Source organism: Sitophilus oryzae, unplaced genomic scaffold (genome assembly GCF_002938485.1).
Source record: "Sitophilus oryzae breed Bouriz unplaced genomic scaffold, Soryzae_2.0 scaffold_1514_pilon_pilon, whole genome shotgun sequence".
NCBI classification, from domain to species: domain Eukaryota; kingdom Metazoa; phylum Arthropoda; class Insecta; order Coleoptera; family Curculionidae; genus Sitophilus; species Sitophilus oryzae.
Window position 1 is genome coordinate 51,101 of NW_022146186.1, and position 25,438 is coordinate 76,538.

The 25,438-nt window shown below is 35.5% G+C and overlaps 1 protein-coding gene across 1 annotated transcript in view; it reads right to left on the reverse strand.

The window, feature by feature from the left end:
- Window positions 1-4,536: 4,536 nt before the first annotated feature.
- The window catches only part of LOC115878475, a 103,616-nt gene continuing 82,714 nt past the window's right edge, over window positions 4,537-25,438 (reverse strand). The window contains exons 5-6 of the mRNA XM_030894993.1: window positions 6,862-7,068; window positions 4,537-4,724 (exon numbers count right to left, since the gene is read on the reverse strand). Of these exons, the coding sequence (XP_030750853.1) occupies window positions 4,537-4,724; window positions 6,862-7,068 (395 nt within the window). The remainder of the gene's footprint in view (window positions 4,725-6,861; window positions 7,069-25,438) is intronic.

The following is a 25,438-nucleotide window of genomic DNA, read 5'->3' on the forward strand; positions in this document are numbered from 1 at the left end:
CACTATACACAAGTTTATAATTGACATTCTTAAAAATTCCTTTTAGACCACGGGATAACTCTCTATCAAACGGTATTGAAAAAAATTTAGACGTATCTTTCTCCACTTGAAAAGTCGAATTTTCAGAAATCATATACCTACGTTTTCTAATTAATTTATCAACTAATGAAGGAGAATATCCATTACACTCAGCTACATTCCTAATGTAATCTCTTTCTATTTCATATCTTTTGTTGGAAAGTGGGAAACTAAGTAATCTATGAACTAAGAAATTTAAACTAGCCATTTTATGTTCAACACTATGATGTGATTCATTAGGAATATATCTGCGTGTGGTGGTATTTTTCCTATAGATATCAAATTCCAGGTAACTATTAGTATTTCTAATAACTAATACATCTAGAAATGGTAATCTGTCGATGTTCTCAATTTCGTGCGTAAATTTAATGGAAGGAAAACGATTATTTAACTTAGAAATAAAATTATCTATGGTGTCTGAATGTGTGTCAAAAACAGCAAAAACATCATCCACATACCTAAACCATACTCTTGGAAAATACTCAAACTGATTCTTAGCCTCCACTTCAAACCTGCTCATGAATAAATTAGGCAAAAATGGAGACAATGAATTACCCATTGCTGTACCTTCCCGCCGTTCAAAAAAGTTGTTATTAAATTGAAAACAATTTTGTTTCATACATAACGATGTAAGCTCAATATATTCAATCACAGTTTTGTTCTCGAGACCATTTGCGTTCAGTATGTGGAATTGGAACACTTGGAAACAACGAAGATACATCAAAGGAGTCCAAAATTTCACCTTCATGCAATGTTATATCTTTAATTTTGTTAACGAATCCAATATTATTTTTAAGTGAGTTTATAATCATCTGCTGATGATGCTAACATGGTTAGCGAAACGCGCGTCCAGTGTTAAAGTAAAAGTGTTTTGGTGTATTGTGGTGATTTAGTGTTTTTATTTTGATATTTTAAAATTATAAAATTAAAAACACCATCTGTCTATTATACGAGGGAAAACAAAATGTTAGTATTTTAGCGAAACTTTGAAACACAATATAGAATGCTTTAACACAGTAAGGAATTTAAAGACAAGGAGTATTTTTTCTCGATAATTTTGTTTTTGGTTCATCCCAATAGCTTTATTCTTATTGGAGATATTTGCTTTTAAAGATGACTAGTGATTTACATTAATTTTGGCATTAAAAGCATGTCTATTTGCTTTTGGTCCTCACTAGAACGCTTGTGGAATAAAGTTCATGGTTTTTCTAATGTCATTGTCATGGAAAAATTATATTATTATTGTTTGTTGGCAGTTGCTCTAGGAGAGATGGTTTTAAGTCTCCTGGAGTTACTGTCATCTTTGAATAAGAAGACTAAGGAAGGAGCATATCAAAAATCTTAGGTACACCGCGATGGGCCTCAAATATGGCCGACTTAAATTCCGGTTTATCAGTGTCGGTCTAATTTTATTTAAAAAATGTAAAACTATGATGTAGGGTAGACGTGGGGTAGACTCAATAATTTGTTGTTTTATTTTACGTTGTGAATAAATGTTGGTAGTTATTAAAATTGTTATAAAAATATATAATTCTAATAAAAATAAATAAGTTATAATAAGTATTTATTACCACAAACATCCGATACGCTACTGAAGCAGGTAAGTCAAATTAACGTATCTAAATTCTTTGACATCTAATCTTTGACAAGTAATAAATAAAAGTTAAAATGCAAGAAAACTATATAATTTAGTTAATTTAAGTGAATTTCATAAACGATCGGTTTACTACACGTATGTATATTATATAGTCACTTACTAGCGAAAAGTTGTTCCATTATTTCACTCAATTTTTGCCGAGATCACTCAATTTTTGCCAAGATTTTACCGCACGCTACACAACCAACTATTTTAGAGTCTTTTTCGATAAATCGCGATAGTGTCACTGTTAATTTAAGTTCTGTCACAATTTCCATCTAGATTTACTACCTTTATACAACTATCAGTAGTAGAATAAATAATAAATAACATAAAATAAGCTCTGTAAAGACTGACAAATCCACAAAATTTCAAATCAAATTCAAATGTGTCAAATGAATCGTCAAACAGAACTGTCAAGGATCCCCACCCTAGAGTGCTTTTATGGCGCTTTTTCCGCCCACCATGCATGAATACATGGATAGCATTATGCTCCTTCCTTAGTCTTCTTATTCAAAGACTGTCATCAAGAAATAATAATATGAATTTACAATATCAGTAATAAAAACAATAAACTCTATTTCATAAGGGTGTTGGTAAGGACCAAAAGAAAAAGCATACCTTTAACGCTGAAGTTGTTGATGGTAAGGTTATCACACCAACTTTACCATCGTACACCATCGTACTTCTTTTTCCCAGTGGTGATTTGTCTCGAGTTGACCTTACTATTCTTCCCTCGTCCATTCGGCTTATATGTTCATTACATTCGCGTCTACTGCAAAATACACATTCATTAATGCTATCCACCTTGCATGTTTGCCTTATGTTGTCGCTTTGTTCTATATCTAGCAGCGTTTTACCTGTGATTTTGCGGATAAATAAAAATAAAGCTAGTATGTAATTCAGATGAACCAAAAAAAATATCGAGAAGAGATGAACCTTGAAGATTACTTGCCTTTTAAATTGCTTTTAAATTCAAAGAAAATAAAGTCCTCCCACTTTGGGCGCCTGCTCACCAAGAGATGGAAGGCAATGAAAAAGCAAATGATCTAGCTAGAAAAGGAGCGAACACTCCACTAACTGGACCAGAACCGTCCTGTTTTCCAAAAGGGAACCAACTGAAAGCGGAACTGAAGAATCTGGAAGACTCCATCCGTAACTTGGAATGGGTGTCCTCCAACAGTCTAAGACACTCGAAAAAGTCCTCAGAACTTAGGACCGAGAAAAATCAAAGGTTTTCCTTGATTTAATAATAATCTTCGGATTGTAACGGGGTTTCTAACAGGACACTGTCTCCTCAACGAACACCTCAGTAGGCTGAAGCTGAGAAACAACGGCGAATGCAGATTCTGTGGGGAGAATGGGGAAACACCTTATCACTGAGTGCGCCGAGACGATGACCATTCGTGCCATGAACTTTGGTACGTCTGATGTCGAGGATGGAGAGCTGGCCTTTGTGGAGCCGTCTCAGATACTGGCTTTTGTTAAAACCCTGAGAGTGTATGATGAGTTATAACTCAAGAAATGGGAACACACAATAGAGATCTATAAGGTCGCGGTGATTAACTCCCCTCCTAAACATTCTACATTCTACATTCTTTTAAATTCCTTACTTTATAACAGGGTGTCTCAAACTATTGCAAAAGTAACAACATTTTGTATTTTGTTGTAGAATTTTTGTACAACTAGGTAGGACTTTAATTTTTATTCTGAAAAGAAGCTAAAAAGTTCAATAATTTAGCTACACATTGCTTAAAAAAACATAATCAATACATGAAAATTTTTAGGCGACGCGAAGGTTAGTGTATTTGATAAACATTTTTAGAAAAGCCTTTAAAATTTCTTTAATCAAATAAATTAAAATAATATAAAATATAGATTAGTCAGATCGAACTGACTGTTATTTTATATTTTAAAGAAGTTAAATAAACTTTAAAAATATATTTATATAAAATAAATATCACCTTAATCATTGAAACATCTGACAAATTTTTCTATATTTGTTTAACAAACAGTTTGATGACTGAAATTGACTTTTTCAATTACTACAGAGAAAAATAAACTTTAAAACTCGATTACCTGTCGAACGAACTAATTTGATGCTTTTACTCAACTCGTATTCTTCGAAATTAGGAATTTTAAACTCCAACAATACCTAACTGTGGAATAGAATAATGATGTCAAAGTAAATTAGAATATTTACTTTGCTTTTTATTTTTCTGTCTGTATCAGTAAGTAATATCGGAAGAAAAACATTTTTGTTGATAATTATATTTTCATTTCAATAATATATTACTATTACTTCAATAATATTTGGAATTTCTCGACAAAATAATATCTATAATATTTCAATTTTTGCTTTAGTGTAAAAGTGGCGATTTATCATTGACATGACAATAGGACGACATCGAAATTTCTTTCATGTTTCTCATCAAAAATTAATTGGGGTATTAAAATACCCCACGCAAGTACTACACAGCACTAAAAGGGGGCGCGAGTAAGGAAAGGTTAAAAAATGAGCGTCACGATGAGTCTCAAACTCAATATGACAAGCTAGAAATCTGGTTAGTGTTCTTGATTCGTACAATATGTAGCAAACAATACGAGAAACTTAGTTATTCATAAAATATTTTAAAACCAAATATACAAATAACATTTCTTCTAATATAATCAAACCATTTGTCACCGAATGACAAATCCTCTAAATACATCTTTGTGCGTCTGATAGCGGCTGCGTAATAAGCTCAGTCGACAATCGTAATAATCCCTTATAAAACGTATATAAACCTTTATCCTAGTAAATTTCGATTTTACCAATTCTTTTAGAAGCAAAAGTCTCCAAAGGCGCTCCAGTCGACGTCTTCGTAGCCGGAAATGGTGTAGTCCTCTGCGGAGGGACAGTAAAGCGCCGAACTGATTGCTGTGTCCGCTGCGAAGGAGATTTGGGGGGCTACAGTAGCGGGGGCTTGGCTGGCCCAGCCCCAGCCGTGGCCCCAGTCCACGCACACACCTGAAATTAGGATTGTAAAGCTTAATGCATTAAAAACATAACAGTACAGGGTGGGTCAAATTCGACGCTTTTAAATGGAAACACCCTTTTCTATAGGAGATAGACAAAAACTAATATCGGTGTCTGGAGCTCAATTTTTGTCAAAAACATGATGGTGAAAACCGCATATCGATATCTGTTACCGTTTCGGAGTTACGGGGTGTTTTTCAAAAATATGCATTTTTAACAAATCGCTGTAACTTTTTTGCTATGGAAAATTTTGTATTTTTGTGAAAACATTTCCAAAGCACCTTGTTACGTAGAATTTAATTGTTCAAGTATAATTTTTTTAAAAGTTGCAGTTATGTGGGGTCATAAATATGCGCCCTTCGGATTTTTGAAAAAGTTCATAGCTTACTAGATATTTAAAAAAACAAATTTTGGCATTTTTAAAACTTAATTCCATTATAATCTATTTTAGACAAAAAGTTTGCAGATAAAAGTTGTAGGTAGATAATCGCATTCCTAATGAGTTTGTGTTTTGTGATTTTTTCTAAAGCCTGTCATTTTTGACATATGACACAAACATATGTTTTTTTTTAATGGAAACCATAATTGGCCATGACTTCATAAAAATCGCAATTTTTTAAGCTTTTCAGCGATATAAAGTATAATATATTTCTTTCGAAAAATTACTGAGTTATAGCCAATTCTTATCTTTGTTGACTAATTTCACTTAGTTGGTATGGTATTCTTATTGTTATGATTTATAACTTATAAAGAGACAGAATATATTAAACAGTTCTTTAGAATTTACATTACGCAAACTAAAATTTAAAAAAATAATATCACTACCCCATACATTCTAATTTATTTTAGAAAATATTCTCCCGTACTGCCTCTCTTAATTCATCGAGGAGGCCCATGCAATTGGTCTACCTCTTCCGATTCCTGAGTTTGCATAATTATCACATAGGCAGCCACTAGGCAAAGAGGGTCATTTTTTTTTTCAGCTTTTAATCTGGCATATTGTGTAACGTTAAATTTTTTTTCCCTCTAACTGTCGTTATGTTTTATATTATTTAAGAGTGTGCTTTAGTTTTAATAAGAATTATTTTTATGTAATTGTGTCCTGCCAAATCTGACAGTTGTTGTCGACCTGCAGGTTAAGTGGAATAGCATCTCTGCTAGACTTCGCCTGCTGTCGAACGGCAATTGTTGGAAAATGTTATCGATTTTTTTTATTACTTATGTATTTCTTTTTTTCTACTGAATAAAGTCCTTTATTATTATTATTATTATTATAAATAATTTTTAACATTTATTTCATTATGGGGGGAGGTGTCATAATGATGCGAGACTGTCTAAATTTAATTTTTCTTGACAACCGTTCTCTAAAAAATGTTCACCGGTCAAAGTATCCTCGAAAATGTATGGGCAAGAAAATTCGAACTAATAATACTACACGCTTTTCTTCATTAAAAAAAATCGTATTTACAATTTTTGTTTATTTTAATTTACAATGTTCGGATGTGACAGTTTGCATTTCTGAAGGCAACGACGATTGAATTTGTTTCCATGGCTAACTAAGTGAAATTGTTTTAAAATTATAAGAATTAGCTGCAACTTGGTAATTTTTCGAAAAAAAACATATACCTTATATCGCTGAAAAGCTTAAAAAATAGCGCTTTTTATGATGTCATGACCAACTATGATTTCCATTTAAAAAAACATATGTTTGTGTCATATGTCAAAAATGACAGGCTTTACTTTAAAAAAGAAACGGAGGACGCAAACTCATTAAGGATGTGAAACCCAGTCTTTGGCTTTCATTGTCAACCTAATTTGAATTGAACAAAGAACACAACATATTTTATGTCAACACGACAGCCTGGCAAATATACGGTTCTTTGTATTAGGTAATGATAAGCCATTGACAAAGAGCTATATGGAGGGTTGAGTCTACTTTGTTGCTTTTCGAAAAGGATGCCACTGGAGAATGTAACCTAGAGATCAGAAAAGAACCTCAATTGACCTGAATAAGTCGCAGTGTGACAGGCCCATAGCCATCCCAAAAATATAATCTAATTTAAAATATATTAATGCTTATGCATAAGAATATAACCCAAAAAATTAATAATGATAGTTTGTTACATACCTGCTAGTACAGTATGATCATTATCGTATTTCTTTTTCCTAGATGTCTCCTGTAGTCGATAGTTCTTCTGGTCGGCGCAGCTGCTGTAACTGCAACTTTTCGAAGAGTGTAAAGTTGAGTTACTGACGTTAGGCGTTGCAGAAACACATTTTCCGTTGGGTATTATAGTAGCACATCCGTTAGCATATCCATTAGCAATCGGTTTTACTGAAAATAATTATATGAATCAATTATCTATATACAGATAACTCGAAATTAAAATTTATTAACTGAAAAATAACCCAAGTAGCATTTTCACGACTTGCGACCACATATTTACTAAACACAACGTTGGATTAGTTACAAAAAATAGTTAGTTGCTTACCTTGGGTATTAAAATAAATGTAAACGTTGTTGTAACATTGTGCCGACGTTGAACTAGTACTACAACAAAGTAAAAGCTTCTGCGACGTCGAATAAACGTTGTCTTGTAACCTTTTTTGCTTAAGTGATCTTTAGGTAATTCGGACAACGTAGTTACAACGTTGGGCAGTAAAGAGTTTTCCGACGTCACTTTCAGGACCTATTCCAACGTTATGCAAACGTCGACTGTTTTACTAATTCCAAGGCACATATAAAACTAAATTTAAGTATACATCGACATATTACCGATAGTTTATCCACTCCCTCGTTTATTTAGAATATAGCACAAGCTAGACTCTAGGATGACTAAATTAGGCAATCTTGCGACTACTATACTACCTGTTAAGGCTGAACTGCGACTTTATTAGTCCAGTATGCGACTACTCGAACTACTCCATCTTAATCTCCAAAACAACAAAGTGAAAGCCGCCATGTTGTTGAATAAGAAAATGTTTCATTCCTAAAATAGCAATTCCTGCTTTTAGATTACATTAACTTGAAATATTTGACCCTAAACAACACGCGGAAACAATTTTTTTTCGACTGCGAATAAATTATTCTAATTTTACTAAAAAAAATTTCAAGAAATTTTTCAAAACTTCTTTACTTTTAAGGCCCATTAGTATTTTTCAAAGTAGAAACAATACATTTATCAATAAAGTTGTTTGCGTTTAACTTTTTTGCCTTGGGTCACGAGTTACAGAGTTGGTTAAAGTGTTTCAATAATTATGATCTTCAAATATCCTTCACACTTAAATACTTTTGTTTTGTTTTCCTTTACTGCCATCTGGCATATGTCTCTAACTAAATCATAAAAATAATATTTTTACTATAATTATCCCAATTTAGGATAAAACGCGACTTAGACGCCATATTATTATAGTTTTGTATTTCTGTGAATTAAGATTTTAAACAACGTTGCAGTTTGTACTAAATTAGGCTGCTAGCCAATGTCGGTATCCAACGTCGTTTCGACCCAAAAATTATTCTCCAAACTAGTGCAGACTAGGGTTGGCACGAGGTTGTGCCGACGTTGCGCCCCGACGTTTGGTCGCGTGACACAACGTTGTCCCGACGTCCAAATGCTGCTTGGGAATATTTCGGAGCTTTAGGCATTAAAATTTCAAAGTGACAACACTACAGTTGTTTGGTTACAAGTTAAGGTTTTGGACTTTTTGCACTAATTACATTTAAAGTTTCATTTCAACTATTTAGGTTCCTTGATAGCAAACTCTGGAGGATGCGAAGCTGAAATCAGGCGTAGAGTGGCAATGGCGAGGAATGCAACAACCAAGCTGGCTAAGATATGGAAGACTTCAGTAATCACACGGACAACGTTTCTATTATTGACGAACTAAAAATTGAGACACGTCTGGTTACCAAATTGAATCAGTCAATCCTCCGATATTTTGACCATATTGCCAGGAGTGGCGCCTCAATTCAGAGACTGATGGTAGAGGAGAAGATAGAGAGAAAACGATGACGTGGAAGGCCACCTACGAGGTGGGTAGACCAAGTCAAAACCCTATTGGGCCACAACCTCTCCGAAGCCTCACATATGGCGCAGTGTCAAACAACTTGGTCCGAGGAAGTGAGGGGAATCAACACATGATGTCACCACACTTTCACGTAGGGTGAAGGACTGAAGAGAGAGACTTAAATTTTATTATTCATTCGTTCAATCAGTGTATTTTCTATATTTTCCGTCCGGATACTCTACGAGATGAAAAAAGCTAAGATGGCATTTCATAATTCACTTATGTAGATCTGGGAAAGTTGAATGTTCGAAATTACGCGAAACGCGGGATTTGTGCAAGTTTAACTCGGCAACTTTGTTAGAAAGTGTAACACGCCGAAGCGCGATCCTGCACAGCCGGCAACTGCAAGTTAGTTCGGATTATAACAAGACTGGGAATAAAATCCGTATTTACCCGAGCTATAAAAAACTTATATAAAAGCTACATTTTCGAATGTGTTGCAAGGAAATAAAACCGGAAAGCTGTTTTATCTCTTTTTATTCGTTTTGTTGTTTTCATATTTTGCTATTTTCTTCGCTGTAATACCAATTGATACCATATTTTGCACACTGTTTTTACGGTTCTTTGCGCTTTTATTAATTTCATTTTAGATAGGAACGGTTTATATACAGGGTGTTTCAAAAAACACTGTCCATCTCTCTTGAGGAGATTCACCATGAAAAATTAATAGGTATTAATTTTTTATATCAACATAGGGTCCGATTCTTTTTTGTTTCGTAGACACAGCGGGTTAAAGTCTTCAATTATTTTCGATTTTTTATAATTTTCTTCCAAGTATACATACATACAGACATACATACATATACGCCACTGACTTTGCTTGTTTGCAAATTGTATAATTGTATAAACCGTTTAATGCCGATTACAAGTTGTTTCTTGATATTTTGTCGATTTCGGTCTCCTTGATGAGATAAACGTAATTTTATTAATTTTCCCCATCCAAGTTCAACCGCAATCTTCAAGTTTTTATGTCATTATCTCGCCACAGTCATAGACAAACAGAAAAATTAAAAGACTGCCAGAAGACATACGACGCGCAGGCAAATGTTCCTGTAGCGCATCGACGCAAGTGCCGAAATACGTCCATCTAGCTATCTGTGTTTCGACACTAGTCCGTTAGCCTTAGCTTATTCAGAAAGAACACGCTAACCTCCAGCGTTGCCAATTTGTGGGGAATTCCCCAAATTTTGGGGAATCCGGAGCCGATTGGGAATTTTGTGGGGATTTTAGCAATAGGCGGCGAAAATAAGGGGAGTTTCAACATTTTATTGCTGATTGAAAATGGCGTAAAATTTTTAGCTTTAAAAACGGAGCGGGACGATGTATCTTTCCCAACTTAAAAATTATAATCTGCTTTTTACTTGTGCTTCCCTTTGCAAATGCTTCAGTTGAAAGAAAATTTAGTGACCTCAAATTATTTAATGACTACTAAGGAAGGGGTTAAAAAACAAGGAGGTAATTTACAGTTTAATCTCTCTAACATATATAATAAATATTGTATTTATATTAAAATTATTTTTTTTGTTAAAATAATCATATGGGGAATTTTTGGTAAATCGGGACATTTTTCTCCCCAAATTGGCGAATTTAATTTAGATTTTTGGGTAGTTTAGAAAATTGACATTGGCAACGCCGCTAACCTCATTCTTTTGTTTGTTGTTTGTTCAAAAAGCGGCACGCGGCGTAGTACAAGGCTTGATCATTTTTTAAGAAATTTTTGATTGTTAATTTTATTTTTGTGCAAACTAAACAGTTGTTTTTTATTAAAAAATAGCAGACAAAGGTAAGAAAGGTAATGTCCATGCAGAAGTTTTTATTTCACAGGCTATTCTTTCTAGAAATTATACCATCCAGCCCTCCTATTTAATTATTAAATGAAAGTGTGAAAGAGATATCAAGGTCTATTCTGTTAAAATATCATCCGACCAGTCTAGGCCCTGTTGTGAACCAGAAGGTGTGCTAAGTTGGATGTTGGATATAGAATGGAAGGAATATCATGGCCGAGAACAAGGCATAATTGTATGCCCCTTGATGTAGGGGGGTAGGTTTGTTTCTAATAGGCAGTAAAACCAAAAATTCTACTGTGAATCTTCATATTCTAGGCCTGTAAAGATAAATAATTCCTGGAGCCATCTCGAGGTATAGTACTCAAGTCGGATCGAATCAATAGATAGCACAATGAAAAGAAATAATAGCCATCATAAAACTGTAAATATGTATATAACTAGTACAATGTAGCTATTTAACTGTAAGTACAATGTAGCTAGATATTTAGTAGAATAGGGGTATTATAAATTAATACAAAATACAATAATTGGTCACTCTTTCCATTCCCATTCAATTCTTCCCATTTAATCATTTTCCCATAAAAAAAGGAAAATTAAAATTAAGAGTGCCGTTAACCAAAAATAGTGAAATAAATGGAGATAGTCAAATTTTATATTAGCGTGTAAGACTTTGATTAAAAAGGTGTAAAAGGATTATAAATGCTGTATTTATATCCTTTAATATCATGATAATATAAAAATTGAGTAGGTATCTCCATTTATTTCACTGTTTTTGGTTAAGGGCACTCTTAGTTTTAATTGCCTTAAAAATAATAAGTATAATAATAATTTAAATCTCCCGCTCTTTCATAGTTCGTTCCTGTAGCCAACCAGAGGGCGCCAAAAGCGCAATCTCCCAACATTTTACCACGCAATTTACCACTCTCTAAACTATTAACTTTCTCTATGGCCACAGTATTAGACAAGTACTGATTGATTCCTCATCAAAAAATATGACAAAAAGTTCTTATAAACATGGGTACAAATATTCATAGTTTTAAAGTTACAGGATGGTAAAAGTTAAAACTTTAAACAAACTGGTCTTTTGCAATTATCGTAAATGTCATTCATTAATTTTTGGGGGAATTTCCTGTAAGTAACACTGTATATCAGTGTTTCAAATTTTAATAAAATTTAGTAATAAATTAGATTAAATAAATAATTTATTAATTTTATTTTTGTTATAATTTTATTAATAATTGTGATTAATAAAATTGAATTTATCTCATCAAGCAGATCGAAATAGAAAAAATATCAAGATACAACGTTTAATCTGCATTAAACGGCCTACACATAATTATGCTAACAAGAGGAAAAAAAAGTCAGTAACGCACATGTTTTTTTTTAGGAAAATATTCTAGTGATAACCCATATGCACGTCCCTGGTAAATCTGTCGATACACTTATAGCACAGATTAGGTATACTATATGTATACAGATAAAAATCTTATCCCTAATTCGTGGTACGAAAATTGTTTTTTATGACGATGTGCAAACGAGTAAAATTTCCTGTGCGCAAAAATAAACTCGCGTAAAATATCAATAAACAGCGTAATAGAGAGATATCGCTAAACCGAATAGCGTGCATGGACGTTAATAAGGCCAGGTGTTATTTCCTTTACGTGAGGTGGTATTAACTCTCTTCATTTATAGTTATCGGATCGGAAAGAATTCTGTTCGCGTCGCATCCACTATTTAAACTTAACCTAACTTTGAATTTAAAACTTTGAAATTGTTTTGTTTACTAGGTATTTTAAAACTAAAGGGCTAAAGTGCTTATTTCCAGTGCTTTATTGTTCAACGTCTGCCAATGGGTTTAGCACAATAAGCAACAAATTCTCTTAGAAGGGCTAAGTCGTCATCTGCTGTAAACCTAAGCCTCTTTATAGGTTCTTTAATATTGGAAGAGGTGGAATCCATATTTTGGGCCATATTTATTTAATTAAAACTAATCCCAGCTACTTAAATATCAAATTACCTAATAAAACTAAAGCAATAATTCAAAACAATTCAAACATAACCTAAAATAAAAGATCTCACCGGCCGGCTCCGGTTGTCAAATACCCGCACATGCCCATTTAAGCAATTTTTAAACGTTATCAGAGGTTATTTAGAAAGAGCGCTTGGTGTAATTGATCCGCAAATTACGTCAGGCGGTAACGTTATTAGCGGGTGTTATTAGCGCATATCGTAACCATGATAAGGTACGCGTAAATACTGGATGACGCTATTCGGTTTTCCGATATCTCTCTAATAACTGTGCCGGTCAGGCGCTGTGCACAATTTTAGAGGCCATAAGTGGGCGCGCTATGTGCGCAAACTAGTAGCAGAGTATGTAGATCGCCGAGTAGCGACAGAAACCGTCGGCTCTTTTGATGTGGTGGGACCAAATTTTCTTTTTCTCTCTTTTGACGTGTTTGACAGATAGACTACGTATTTAACTGCTCAACTTATGAAGTGGTCCTATAAACATGGTATACACTGCTCACAATTTGAAGTGGAATTAATTATAAAGTTTTATACATATCTTTTTTATTTTGTTTTATCCTTATTTCTAAATTTGAATGTATAAAATATCTTACTGCTAATAAATAATTAAAAAAACGATTCGTTGCCTGAGGTATACTTGAAATAAAGTATATAGACAGTAACAGTGGCAACTTCGCTTCTTCGTATGACAGATAACCTACTTATTTCGCGCAGCCGCAAAGAAAATTGAAAACGGGACTGTCGCTACTCATCGGTTTAGGTACTAGTAACCTAACTAGTGCCCGATTCCGAAAATTGGAACCACGAAAAACAATAAAGAAAAAACAAAGTTTATAATCTGTCTAATCTGTTCTTATAATAACTTTTACTCTCCTTTTACTCAAAATTTCATTCCAATCGAGAAGTTTTTTCAATCAAGAAACTTATAATAAATGGAAAAAAACTCGGAAAAAAATATTGCAGATTTTCCCCCCTGTAGCTACGAAATAAAGCAGAATCGGGCCTATGAAAATAAATCTCGTTTTTGCGTCAGGAATCTCCCCACGAGAGATGGCACGTGTTTAATGAAACACCCTGTATAAATACATCAAATAATAAATATTCTTTAGCGAAATTAAATAAAATGTTCCTTTTAATTTTTTTTTTAAATATTCTTTTTTTATTAATGTCCCAAGCGTATTTTACATACGTATTATTCTTACCTACGGTTCTCAGCTGTCAACTGCAAGGTTTATGATGAAAACCCAGAGGCAATATTTTCTCTATTGTTGGTACATATTTACATTAAATTTGTACAAGTATCTCAACAAAGCGAGATAATTTTATTTTTAAATAGCCTATTAGAATTTCAATTTTGGCACTTTATTGCAAGGATTGAATTATTCAACACTGTATATTAATTGGTAGTAGCACAACACAATAATATATTACCTGTGGAGTTACATTTAAAAAAAACATGTTGTACCCTCCACTCTTTTTTGAAGCACCCTATAGAGTAAAAATAATTTTAAATTGTATATCTAATTTCCTAGAACTTTTTTATTTAATATTTTTTGCAAATTTTGATCAAAAAATATTAACGAAATAATGTATTAATGTAATACCGCCTGATCGAAAAAAAAACGGCGTCCAGTTGGCTTAGAAATGAACATCGATGACATATTCCCCATATAATTTTACATAATATAAAATAATAGCGATCTACATTTCACAGCCATCGCTGACGCCGTTTTTTTTTCGATCATATATGGTGTAATATTATAATAGTTATTTTTTCTTTTCTTTCTTCCCTTTTTGATTAACTTTTTTGTTTCTTTTTATTATTTTATAAATATATTTTCTTCAAGAGTATAATAACGTTACCTTTAATAGTTTTTTTACTAATGAGTATGAAAGGTCCACCTAATAATGCATCTATTTTATCTTATAGTCGAAGGTTCCCCTAACATCAACATTATTGAATCTTAGCAATTATTATTAAGAAACCATTGTAGAAAATCAATTATTGTATGCTATTAAAATGATTATTTTCCCCTAAACAAGTAAAGGGTAGTATATTTCGACTCCAAAAACGCGGTTATGAGTTAACTTTGCGAAAAAAAATTAAAGATTTGAATTTTTTTGGGAAAGATGTTTAGTTTTTAGTTAAAAAACATAATTTCTTGATAATATGGCAAGATAGGTAGTAGATTAAATTTACAAGAAAGAAGATCCAGTGGTTCTCAAAATTTAATCAAACAATTTTTTTTTTTGGAAATTTTCAATTTCAAATTCAATTCAAAGTGCAATAAGTCGGTTATTTTGGACTTTTTTGGAAAAACGGTAAAAAGAAAATAATTTTCTTTTATCGAGATTTACCACCCCTGAAAATATTTGCACTTATTCTAGACTTACCCTGTATATGAGTGTCATTATTTGAAGCTTACCTACTTCATTATTTAAAACTTTCAGCAAATTAGTCTTTACTTTAGTCAGCAATTTTTTTTATTATATATTATACATTACAAATTACATAAAAAACACTATTAATTTAAGCAACTTTTCAAAATATATCTAAATTTTACAAAGTTCTAAACTAAAAAGATCCCAAAATTGTATGAAAGAAGTGAGTTTTTCATTGAAAAACAATTCAATATTACCCCAAGAAACGGTATTTTACATACTTACATGATTTTATACAATAATATTTATTAAATAACATTATTAAGTCGAATAATACGTACCTATTCTAACAATTATTTTATATTCAAGTTTTTTATTACCTAAAAATGTAGTAGCATTTATCTACGATGCAATATTTTCATTAGATCATACGTTAATAGCTAAAAGTCGTCAATAACATATGTCTGTTCTAAGATCATGCCAGTAGTGAAAAAGCCGGCAAGTGAGAGCCTTGTCAAAAAATATTTTCTGTTGTTTATTGATATTTTTGTTGAAAAACCTGTGCATAGTGATATTTTTTTGATAAAATGGTCTTCCTAGGAGTCTATTACGTCTATTAACGGGGTAAGTTTATCGAAATATTCATTTATTTACGTTGTTTGGATTAGTTTCTTGTCGAGTTTTTAACCTAAACGTCAACATGAGTACAAAAATTATTTTTGAGAATACAGGGTAACTCCAAAAAAATGCGGCGGATATAACATGTTTTTTAAATGTAATATCCCCATTTTTTGACTTTATTTTTAGATCCTGCGTAATATTCTTTAACTTTTGTATACTTATCTTATAACGTCATACAGTATGTTTCCGGATTGTCTTTACAAGGGGAATATCTATTTTATTATTAACTTTTGGTAATTATTGGGAAAACTGGAAATCGTCCGATTTTCACTAAAATTGGTATACACCCTATTTTGAGGTCGTAGATTACGAATCTGAACTTTTTTCTTGGCGGTCTCTTACCGTTTTTCAAAAAAACGGAAAATAATTTCAACATTGAATTTTTCTTTATTTCGGCCCTATAAAGTAATAATTTCATTATATTTTCATTATATTATAGTTTATCTAAAAGCCACACTTGATTGAGGATAGAAAAATGTGCAAAATTTTACTGAAAAACACTTTTCTTAACAAAATAACAAAGAAAATTGAGACCAGATGGAAGTTTGACATTTCATATATCCTTCTTTCTCTCTCCTATGTAATGAGAGAGACAAATATATTCTCGACCTAATCTAGAAATTTGAAAATTTACAACGTTGCCATATCTTCTATTTTTTTCGGGTGATTAGGGATTTTAAATAAATTACCTATTATGAGATCTGACAATAGTTAAATCCATAATCAAGGGTTAAATATACCTACCTATATCTACAAAGTTACGCGGAAGAGTTTTGATTGCATTGGTTACAACTTCCATGCGGAGGGTGTTAATCTTTTGTTGTTATATTATATTAAAAAAAGATTAACCCCCTCCGCAAAGAAGTTATACCGTATGATCGAATAAAAACGGCGTCAGCGATGGCTATGAAATGAAGATCGCTGTCATTTTATATGTAAAATTATATGGCAAATGTCGTCGATCGTCATTTCCAAGCCAACTGGACGCCATTTTTTTCGATCATACGGTACTTATAAAGACTATTTATAACCACGAAGTTGAACGAAAGAGTTTTGATTGCATTGGTTTCAACTTCTTTGCGGAAGGGGTTAATCTTTTTTTGATATAATATAGCAACAAAAGATTAACACCCTCCACATGGAAGTTGTAACCAATGCAATCAAAACTCTTTCGTGCAACTTCGTGGTTATAAATAGTCAGATCTCGTTGGTAAAATAGCAGTTATGGAAAGGAGCCCTTCTTCTGGCGACCGCCTTTCGTAATCCCAGAATGAGCGAAAAAACACGCTAAATTTAGGTTTAGCATTGGCAACGTTGCTGTAAATGCTAGAAACACATAACCCTTTTTTTCTGTAAACAATCTGAACATTTTCAGATTGTTTACAAATTTATTTTAGCAAATTTTCCTCTATTATGCATAGAATTGGTTAAAAAAGTAACAGAAAATAGCAAACACATCATTGTTTATTGAATACCTAACAAAATATGTGCTAGAAAACTTTCAAAATATGACAAATTAAGAAAAATACAATGTGAAATAATTTTTCGTTTTTCTAAAAACGGTAAGAGACCGCCAAGAAAATTCAGAAAGTTCAGATTCGTGGGGAATGAGGAATGCCATCGAGCGTCATTTCCAAACCAACTGGACGGCGGTTTTTTTTCGATCATACGGTCATAAGTCTGAAAACTTAACTTACCCTTTATTACCGGCGTGAAGATAGCCACGGTTTTCCATCCACGGTTTCAGAAATATCCCAACCATAGTAAACATATGACCACGACGCATTTCGTCCGATTTCAGCCACATCCACGGTTTTCGGTGTCGAAACGCCTCAATTATAATATATCTACCGTGACACTTTTCTGTTGTTACAAATATTATTAAAGATTTAGAAGAATTATATAATAAGTTAATAGAAATGGTCGAGTTTATATTTATATATAATGAACAATTATTAATGAGAGATATAGATTTAACTTTAAAAATCCTCTTAAAATTTTAAATTCTATCTAGTTCTTAGCAAAATTCGATACTAATTTATTAAAGGTTGTGCCACAGCGAGACCCTTTGGAACAGATGTATAGGCGACTAGGGTACACTACCCTATACTCAAAACCATTTGCCGGTCTTTAGGGAAAGGGCCAGATTCAAAAAACCGATATTTTACATAAAATTAGACAGAAAAAAAATCGCCACCAATTTGTTAAGGGTTGTGCCACAACGAGGCTATCTGGAAACGATGTACAGATGACAAGGGTACACCACCCCGTATTCAAAACCATTTGCCGGTCCGTAGGGAACGGGCCAAGTTCAAAAAACCGATGTTTCTCTTGAAATTTAACAGAAAAAAAATTGTAGCTCATTTATTAAGGGTTGTGCCGCGACGAGACCACCTGGAAACGATGTACAGATGACAAGGGTACACCACTCCGTATTCAAAATCATTTGCCGGTCCGTAGGAAAATGGCCAAGTTCAAAAAACCGCTGTTTCTCTTGAAAATTAACAGAAAAAAAATTGTAGCTCATTTATTAAGGGTTGTGCGGCAACGAGATCACCTGGAAACGATGTACAGATGACAAGGGTACACCACCCCGTATTCAAAATCATTTGCCGGTCCGTAGAAAGGGCCAGTCTAAAAACCGCTGTTTCTCTTGAAAATTAACAGGAAAAAAATTGTAGCTCATTAAGGGTTGTGCCGCAACGAGACCACCTGGAAACGATGTACAGATGACAAGGGTACACCACCCCGTATTCAAAACCATATGCCGGTCCGTAGGGAAAGGGCCAGAATCAAAAAACTGTCATTTTACTTAAAATTAGAAAGAAAAAAAATCGCCGCCAATTTGTTAAGGGTTGTGCCGCAACGAGACCATCTGGAAACGATGTACAGATGACAAGGGTACACCACCCCGTATTCAAAATCATTTGCCGGTCCGTAGGAAAAGGGCCAAGTTCAAAAAACCGCTGTTTCTCTTGAAAATTAACAGAAAAAAATTTGTAGCTCATTTATTAAGGGTTGTGCCGCAACGAGATCACCTGGAAACGATGTACAGATGACAAGGGTACACCACCCCGTATTCAAAACCATTTGCCGGTCCGTAGGGAAAGGGCCAGAATCAAAAAACTGTCATTTTACCTAAAATTAGATAGAAAAAAATGTGTAGCTCATTTATTAAGGGTTATGCCGCAACGAGACCACCTGGAAACGATGTACAGATGACAAGGGTACACCACCCCGTATTCAAAATCATTTGCCGGTCGTAGGGAAAGGGCCAAAATCAAAAAACCGCTGTTTTTCTTGAAAATTAACAGAAAAAATTTGTAGCTCATTTATTAAGGGTTGTGCCGCAACGAGACCACCTGGAAACGATGTACAGATGACAAGGGTACAACACCCCGTATTCAAAATCATTTGCCGGTCCGTAGGAAAAGGGCAAGTTCAAAACCGCTACTTCGAAAATTAACAGAAAAACATTTGTAGCTCATTTATTATGGGCTGTGCGGCAACGAGATCACCTGAAACGATGTACAGATGACAAGGGTACACCACCCCGTATTCAAAATCATTTGCCGCTCCAGGAAAAAGGGTCAAGTCTAAAAACCGCTGTTTCTCTTGAAAATTAACAGAAAAAAAAATTGTAGCTCATTTATTAAGCGGTTGTGCCGCAACGAGACCACCTTGGAAATGATGTACATGACAAGGGTACATCACCCCGTATTCAAAACCATTCGCCGGTCCGCGCTGTTTCTCTTCAAAAATTAACAGAAAAAATCGTACCCCAGCTCATTTATTGAAGGTTGTGCCGCAACGAGACCACCTGGAAACGATGTACGATGACAAGGGTACACCACCCCCCTATTCAAAATCATTTGCCGGTCCGTAGGAAAAGGGCCAAGTTCAAAAACCGCTGTTTCTCTCAAAATTAACAGAAAAAATTTGTAGCTCATTTATTAAAGGTTGTGCCGCAACGAGATCTGGACCTGGAAACGATGGCCAGATGACAAGGGTACACCACCCCGTATTCAAAATCATTTGCCGGTCCGTAGGCACAAGTTCAAAAACCGCTGTTTTTCTTGAAAATTAACAGAAAAAAATTGAAGCTCATTTATTAAGGGTTGTGCCGCAACGAGACCACCTTGAAACGATGTACAGATGACAAGAGTACACCAATCTCCATATTCAAACCATTTGCCGGTCCGTAGGGAAAGGGCCAGAATCAAAAAACTGTCATTTTACCTTAAAAATTAGACAGAAAAAAAAAATCGCCGCTAATATGTTATGGTTGTGCCGCAACGAGACCGTCTGAAACGATGTACAGATGACAAGGGTACACCCCGTATTCAAAATCATTTGCCGGTCCGTAGGAAAGGGCCGTTAAAAAACCGATGTTTTTCTTTGAAAATTAACAGAAAAATATTTGTAGCTCATTTATTAAGGGTTGTGCCAACGAGACCACCTGGAAACGATGTACAGATGACAAGGGTACACCAATTCCATACATTCAAAAACCATTTGTCGGTCCGTAGGAAAAAGGGCCAGAATCAAAAACTGCTCACTTTACCTAAAATTAGACAGAAAAAAAATCGCCGCCAATTTGTTAAGGGTTGTGCCGCAACGAGACCGTCTGAAACGATGTACAGATGACAAGGGTACACCACCCGTATTCAAAAATCATTTTTCTGGTACGTAGAAAAGGGCCAAGTACAAAAAAAACGCTGTTTTTCTTGAAAATTAGACAGAAAAATCGCCACCAATTTGTTAAGGGCGAAGCCGCAACGAGACCATCTGGAAACGATGTATAGATGACAAGTGGTACACCACCCCCTATTCAAAATCATTTGCCGGTCGGTAGAAAGAGCCAAGTTCAAAAACCGCTGTTTCTCTTTGAAAATTAACAGAAAAATCGCCGCCAATTTGTTAAGGGTTGTGCCGCAACGAGACCATCTGGAAACGATGTACAGATGACAAGGGTACACCCCGTATTCAAACCATTTGCCGGTCCGTAGGAAAGCGGGCCAGAATCAAAAACTGTCATTTTACTTTAAAATTAGACACAGAGAAAAAAATCGCCACCAATTTGTTAAGGGTTGTGCCGCAACGAGACCATCTGAAACGATGTATAGATGACAAGGGTACACACCCCTATTCAAAAATCATTTGCCGGTCCGTAGGAAAAGGCCAAGTTCAAAAACCGCTGTTTCTCTTCAAAATTAACAGAAAAAAATTTGTAGCTCATTTATTAAAGCAATGCCGCAACGAGACCACCTGAAACGATGTACAGATGACAAGGGTACACCACCCCTATTCAAAAATCATTTGCCGGTCCGTAGGAAAAGGGCCAAGTTCAAAAACCGCTGTTTCTTTCAAAATTAACAGAAAAAATTTGTAGCTCATTTATTAAAAGGTTAAAGCACAACGAGACCACCTGGAAACGATGTACAGATGACAAGGCGGGTACACCACCCCTATTCTAAAATCATTTGCCGGTCCGTAGGAAAGGGCCGTCTGAAAAACCGCTGTTTCTCTTCAAAATTAACAGAAAAAAATTTAGCTCATTTATTAAAGTGCTGGGTTGTGCCACAACGAGACCACCTTGGAACACATGTACAGATGACAAGGGTACACCACCCCCCGTATTCAAAATCATTTGCCGGTCCGTAGGAAAAGGGCCAAGTTCAAAAACCGCTGTTTTTCTTTGAAATTAACAGAAAAAAAATTGAAGCTCATTTATTAAGGGTTGTGCCGCAACGAGACCACCTGGAAACGATGTACAGATGACAAGGGTACACCACCCCATATTCAAAACCATTTGCCGGTCCGTAGGGAAAGGGCCAGAATCAAAAAACTGTCATTTTACTTAAAATTAGACAGAAAAAAAATCGCCGCCAATATGTTAAGGGTTGTGCCGCAACGAGACCGTCTGGAAACGATGTACAGATGACAAGGGTACACCACCCCCTATTCAAAATCATTTGCCGGTCGGTAGGAAAAGAGCCACCAAAAACCGCTGTTTCTCTTCAAAATTAACAACAGAAAAAAATTTGTAGTCGGCCTTATTAGTTGATGTGCCGCAACGAGACCACCTGGAAACGATGTACAGATGACAAGGGTTACCACCCCCTATTCAAAATCATTTGCCGGTCCGTGGTGGAAAAGGGCCAAGTTCAAAACCGCTGTTTTTCTTGAAAATTAACAGAAAAAAAATTGTAGCTCATTTATTAAGGGTTGTGCCATAACGAGACCATCTGGAAACGATGTACAGATGACAATGGTACACCACCCCGTATTCAAAATCATTTGCCGGTCCGTAGGAAAAGGGCCAAGTTCAAAAAACCGCTATTTCTCTTGAAAATTAACAGAAAAAAAATTGTAGCTTATTTATTAAGGGTTGTGCCGCAACGAGACCATCTGAAAATGATATACAGATGACAAGGGCACACCACCCCGTATTCTAAACCATTTGCCGGTCCGTAGGAAAAGGGCCAAGTTCAAATAACCGCTGTTTCTCTTGAAAATTAGCAGAAAAAAATTGTAGCTCATTTATTAAGGGTTGTGCCGCAACGAGACCACCTGTAAACGATGTACATATGACAGGGGTACACCACCCAGTATTCAAAACCATTTGCCGGTCCGTAGGGAAAGGACCAGATTGAAAAAAAACGCCATTTTGCCTAAAATTAGACTGAAAAAAAATCGCCGCCAATTTATTAAGGGTTGTGCCGCAACAAGACCACCTGGAAACGATGTACAGATGACAAGGGTACACCACCCCGTATTCAACATCATTTGCCGGTCGGTGAAAGAGCCAAGTTCAAAACCGCTGTTTCTCTTGAAAATTAACAGAAAAAATCGCCGCCAATTTTGTTAAGGGTTGTGCCGCACTATATTCATCTTGGAAACGATGTACAGAGCGATGGGCGGGTACACCACCCCGTATTCAAACCAGCGGGTACACCACCCCTATTCAAATCATTTGCCGGCCTGTAGGAAAAGGGCCAAGTTCAAAACCGCTGTTTCTCTTCAAATTAGAAAAAATTTGTAGCTCATTTATTAAAAGGTTGTGCCGCAACGAGACCACCTGGAAACGATGTAGATGACAAGTGGGTACACCACCTCCGTATTCAAAACCATTTGCCGGTCCGTAGAAAGGGCCAGAATCAAAACTGTCATTTTACTTAAAATTAGACAGAGAAAAAATCGCCACCTCAATTTGTTAAGGGTTGTGCTGCAACGAGACCATCTGGAAACGATGTATAGATGACAAGGGTACACCACCCCCTATTCAAAAATCATTTGCCGGTCCGCAGGAAAAGGGCCAAGTTCAAAAACCGCTGTTTCTCTTCAAAATTAACAGAAAAAAAATTCTTGTAGCTCATTTATTATTAAAGGTTGTGCCACAACGAGACCACCTGGAAACGATACAGATGACAAGCGGTACACCCACCCCGTATTCAAAATCATTTGCCGGTCCACAGGAAAGGGCCAAGTTCAAAACCGCTGTTTCTCTTCAAAAATTAACAGAAAAAATTTGTAGCCATTTATTAAAGGTTGTGCCGCAACGTGAGACCACCTGGAAACGATGTGCCAGATGACAAGGGTACACCACCCCTATTCAACATTTGCCGGTCCAGGAAAAGGGCCATGTAAGTTCAAAAACCGCTGTTTTTTTTGAAAATTAACAGAAAAAAAATTGTAGCTCATTTATTAAGGGTTGTGCCGCAACGAGACCACCTGGAAACGATGTACAGATGACAAGGGTACACCACCCCGTATTCAAAATCTTTTGCCGGTCCGTAGAAAAAAGGCCAAGTTCAAAAAACCGCTGTTTCTCTTGAAAATTAACAGAAAAAAAATTGTAGCTTTTTTATTAAGGGCTGTGCCGCAACGAGATCACCTGAAAACGATGTACAGATGACAAGGGTACACCATCCCGTATTCAAAACCATTTGCCGGTCCGTAGGGGAAGGGTCAGAATCAAACAACCGCTGTTTTTCTTGAAAATTAACAGAAAAAAAATTGTAGCTCATTTATTAAGGGTTGTGCCTCAACGAGACCACCTGGAAACGATGTACAGATGACAAGGGTACACCACCCCATATTCAAAACCATTTGCCGGTCCGTAGGGAAAGGGCCAGAATCAAAACTGTCATTTTACCTAAAATTAGACAGAAAAAATTCGCCGCCAATATGTTAAGAGAGTTGTGCCGCAACGAGACCATCTGGAAACGATGTACAGATGACAAGGGTACACCACCCCTATTCAAAATCATTTGCCGGTCCGTAGAAAAGGGCCAAGTTCAAAAACCGCTGTTTCTCTTCAAAATTAACAGAAAAAATTTGTAGCTCATTTATTAAGGGTTGTGCCGCAACGAGACCACCTGAAACGATGTACAGATGACAAGGGTACACCACCCCATATTCAAAACCATTTGCCGGTCCGTATGAAAGGGCCAGAATCAAAAAACTGTCATTTTACCTTAAAATTAGACAGAAAAAAAATCGCCGCCACAGCAAGAGAGTTGTGCCGCAACGAGACCATCTGGAAACGATGTACGATTAGACAAGGGTACACCACCCCGTATTCAAACCATTTGCCGGTCCGTAGGAAAGGGCCAGAATCAAAAAACTGTCATTTTACTCTAAAATTAGACACAGAGAAAAATCGCCACCAATTTGTTAAGGGTTATGCCGCAACGAGACCATCTGAAACGATGTAGTGATGACAAGGGTACAATTCACCCCTATTCAAAAATCATTTGCCGGTCCGTAGGAAAAGGGCCAATTTCAAATAACCGCTGTTTCTCTTGAAAATTAACAGAAAAAAATTTGTTGCTCATTTATTAAAGGTTGTGCCGCAACGAGACCATCTGGAAACGATGTATATATGACAAGGGTACACCACCCCGTATTCAACATCATTTACCGGTCCGTAGGAAAAGGGCCAAGTTCAAAAAACCGCTGTTTCTCTTGAAAATTAGACTGAAAAAAAATTGTAGCCCATTTATTAAGGGTTGTGCCGCAACGAGACCACCTGGAAACGATGTACAGATGACAAAGGTACCACCCCGTATTCAAAATCATTTGCCGGTTCGTGGTGCGCCAAGTTCAAAAACCGCTGTTTCTCTCTCAAAATTAACAGAAAAAAAAAATTTGTAGCTCATTTATTAAAGGTAGAAGCCCGCAACGAGACCACCTGGAAACGATGTACAGATGACAAGGGTACACCACCCCCTATTCAAAATCATTTGCCGGTCCGTAGGAAAAGGGCCAAGTTCAAAAAACCGCTGTTTCTCTTCAAAATTAACAGAAAAAAATTTGTAGCTCATTTATTAAAGGTTGTGCCACAACGAGACCACCTGGAAACGATGTACAGATGACAAGGGTACACCACCCCCTATTCAAAATCATTTGCCGGTCCGTAGGAAAAGGGCCAAGTTCAAAAAACCGCTGTTTCTCTTCAAAATTAACAGAAAAAAATTTGTAGCTCATTTATTAAAGGTTGTGCCGCAACGAGACCACCTGGAAACGATGTACAGAAGACAAGGGTACACCACCCCATATTCAAAACCATTTGCCGGTCCGTAGGGAAAGGGCCAGAATCAAAAAACTGTCATTTTACCTAAAATTAGACAGAAAAAAAATCGCCGCCAATATGTTAAGGGTTGTGCCGCAACGAGACCGTCTGGAAACGATGTACAGATGACAAGGGTACACCACCCCCTATTCAAAATCATTTGCCGGTCCGTAGGAAAAGAG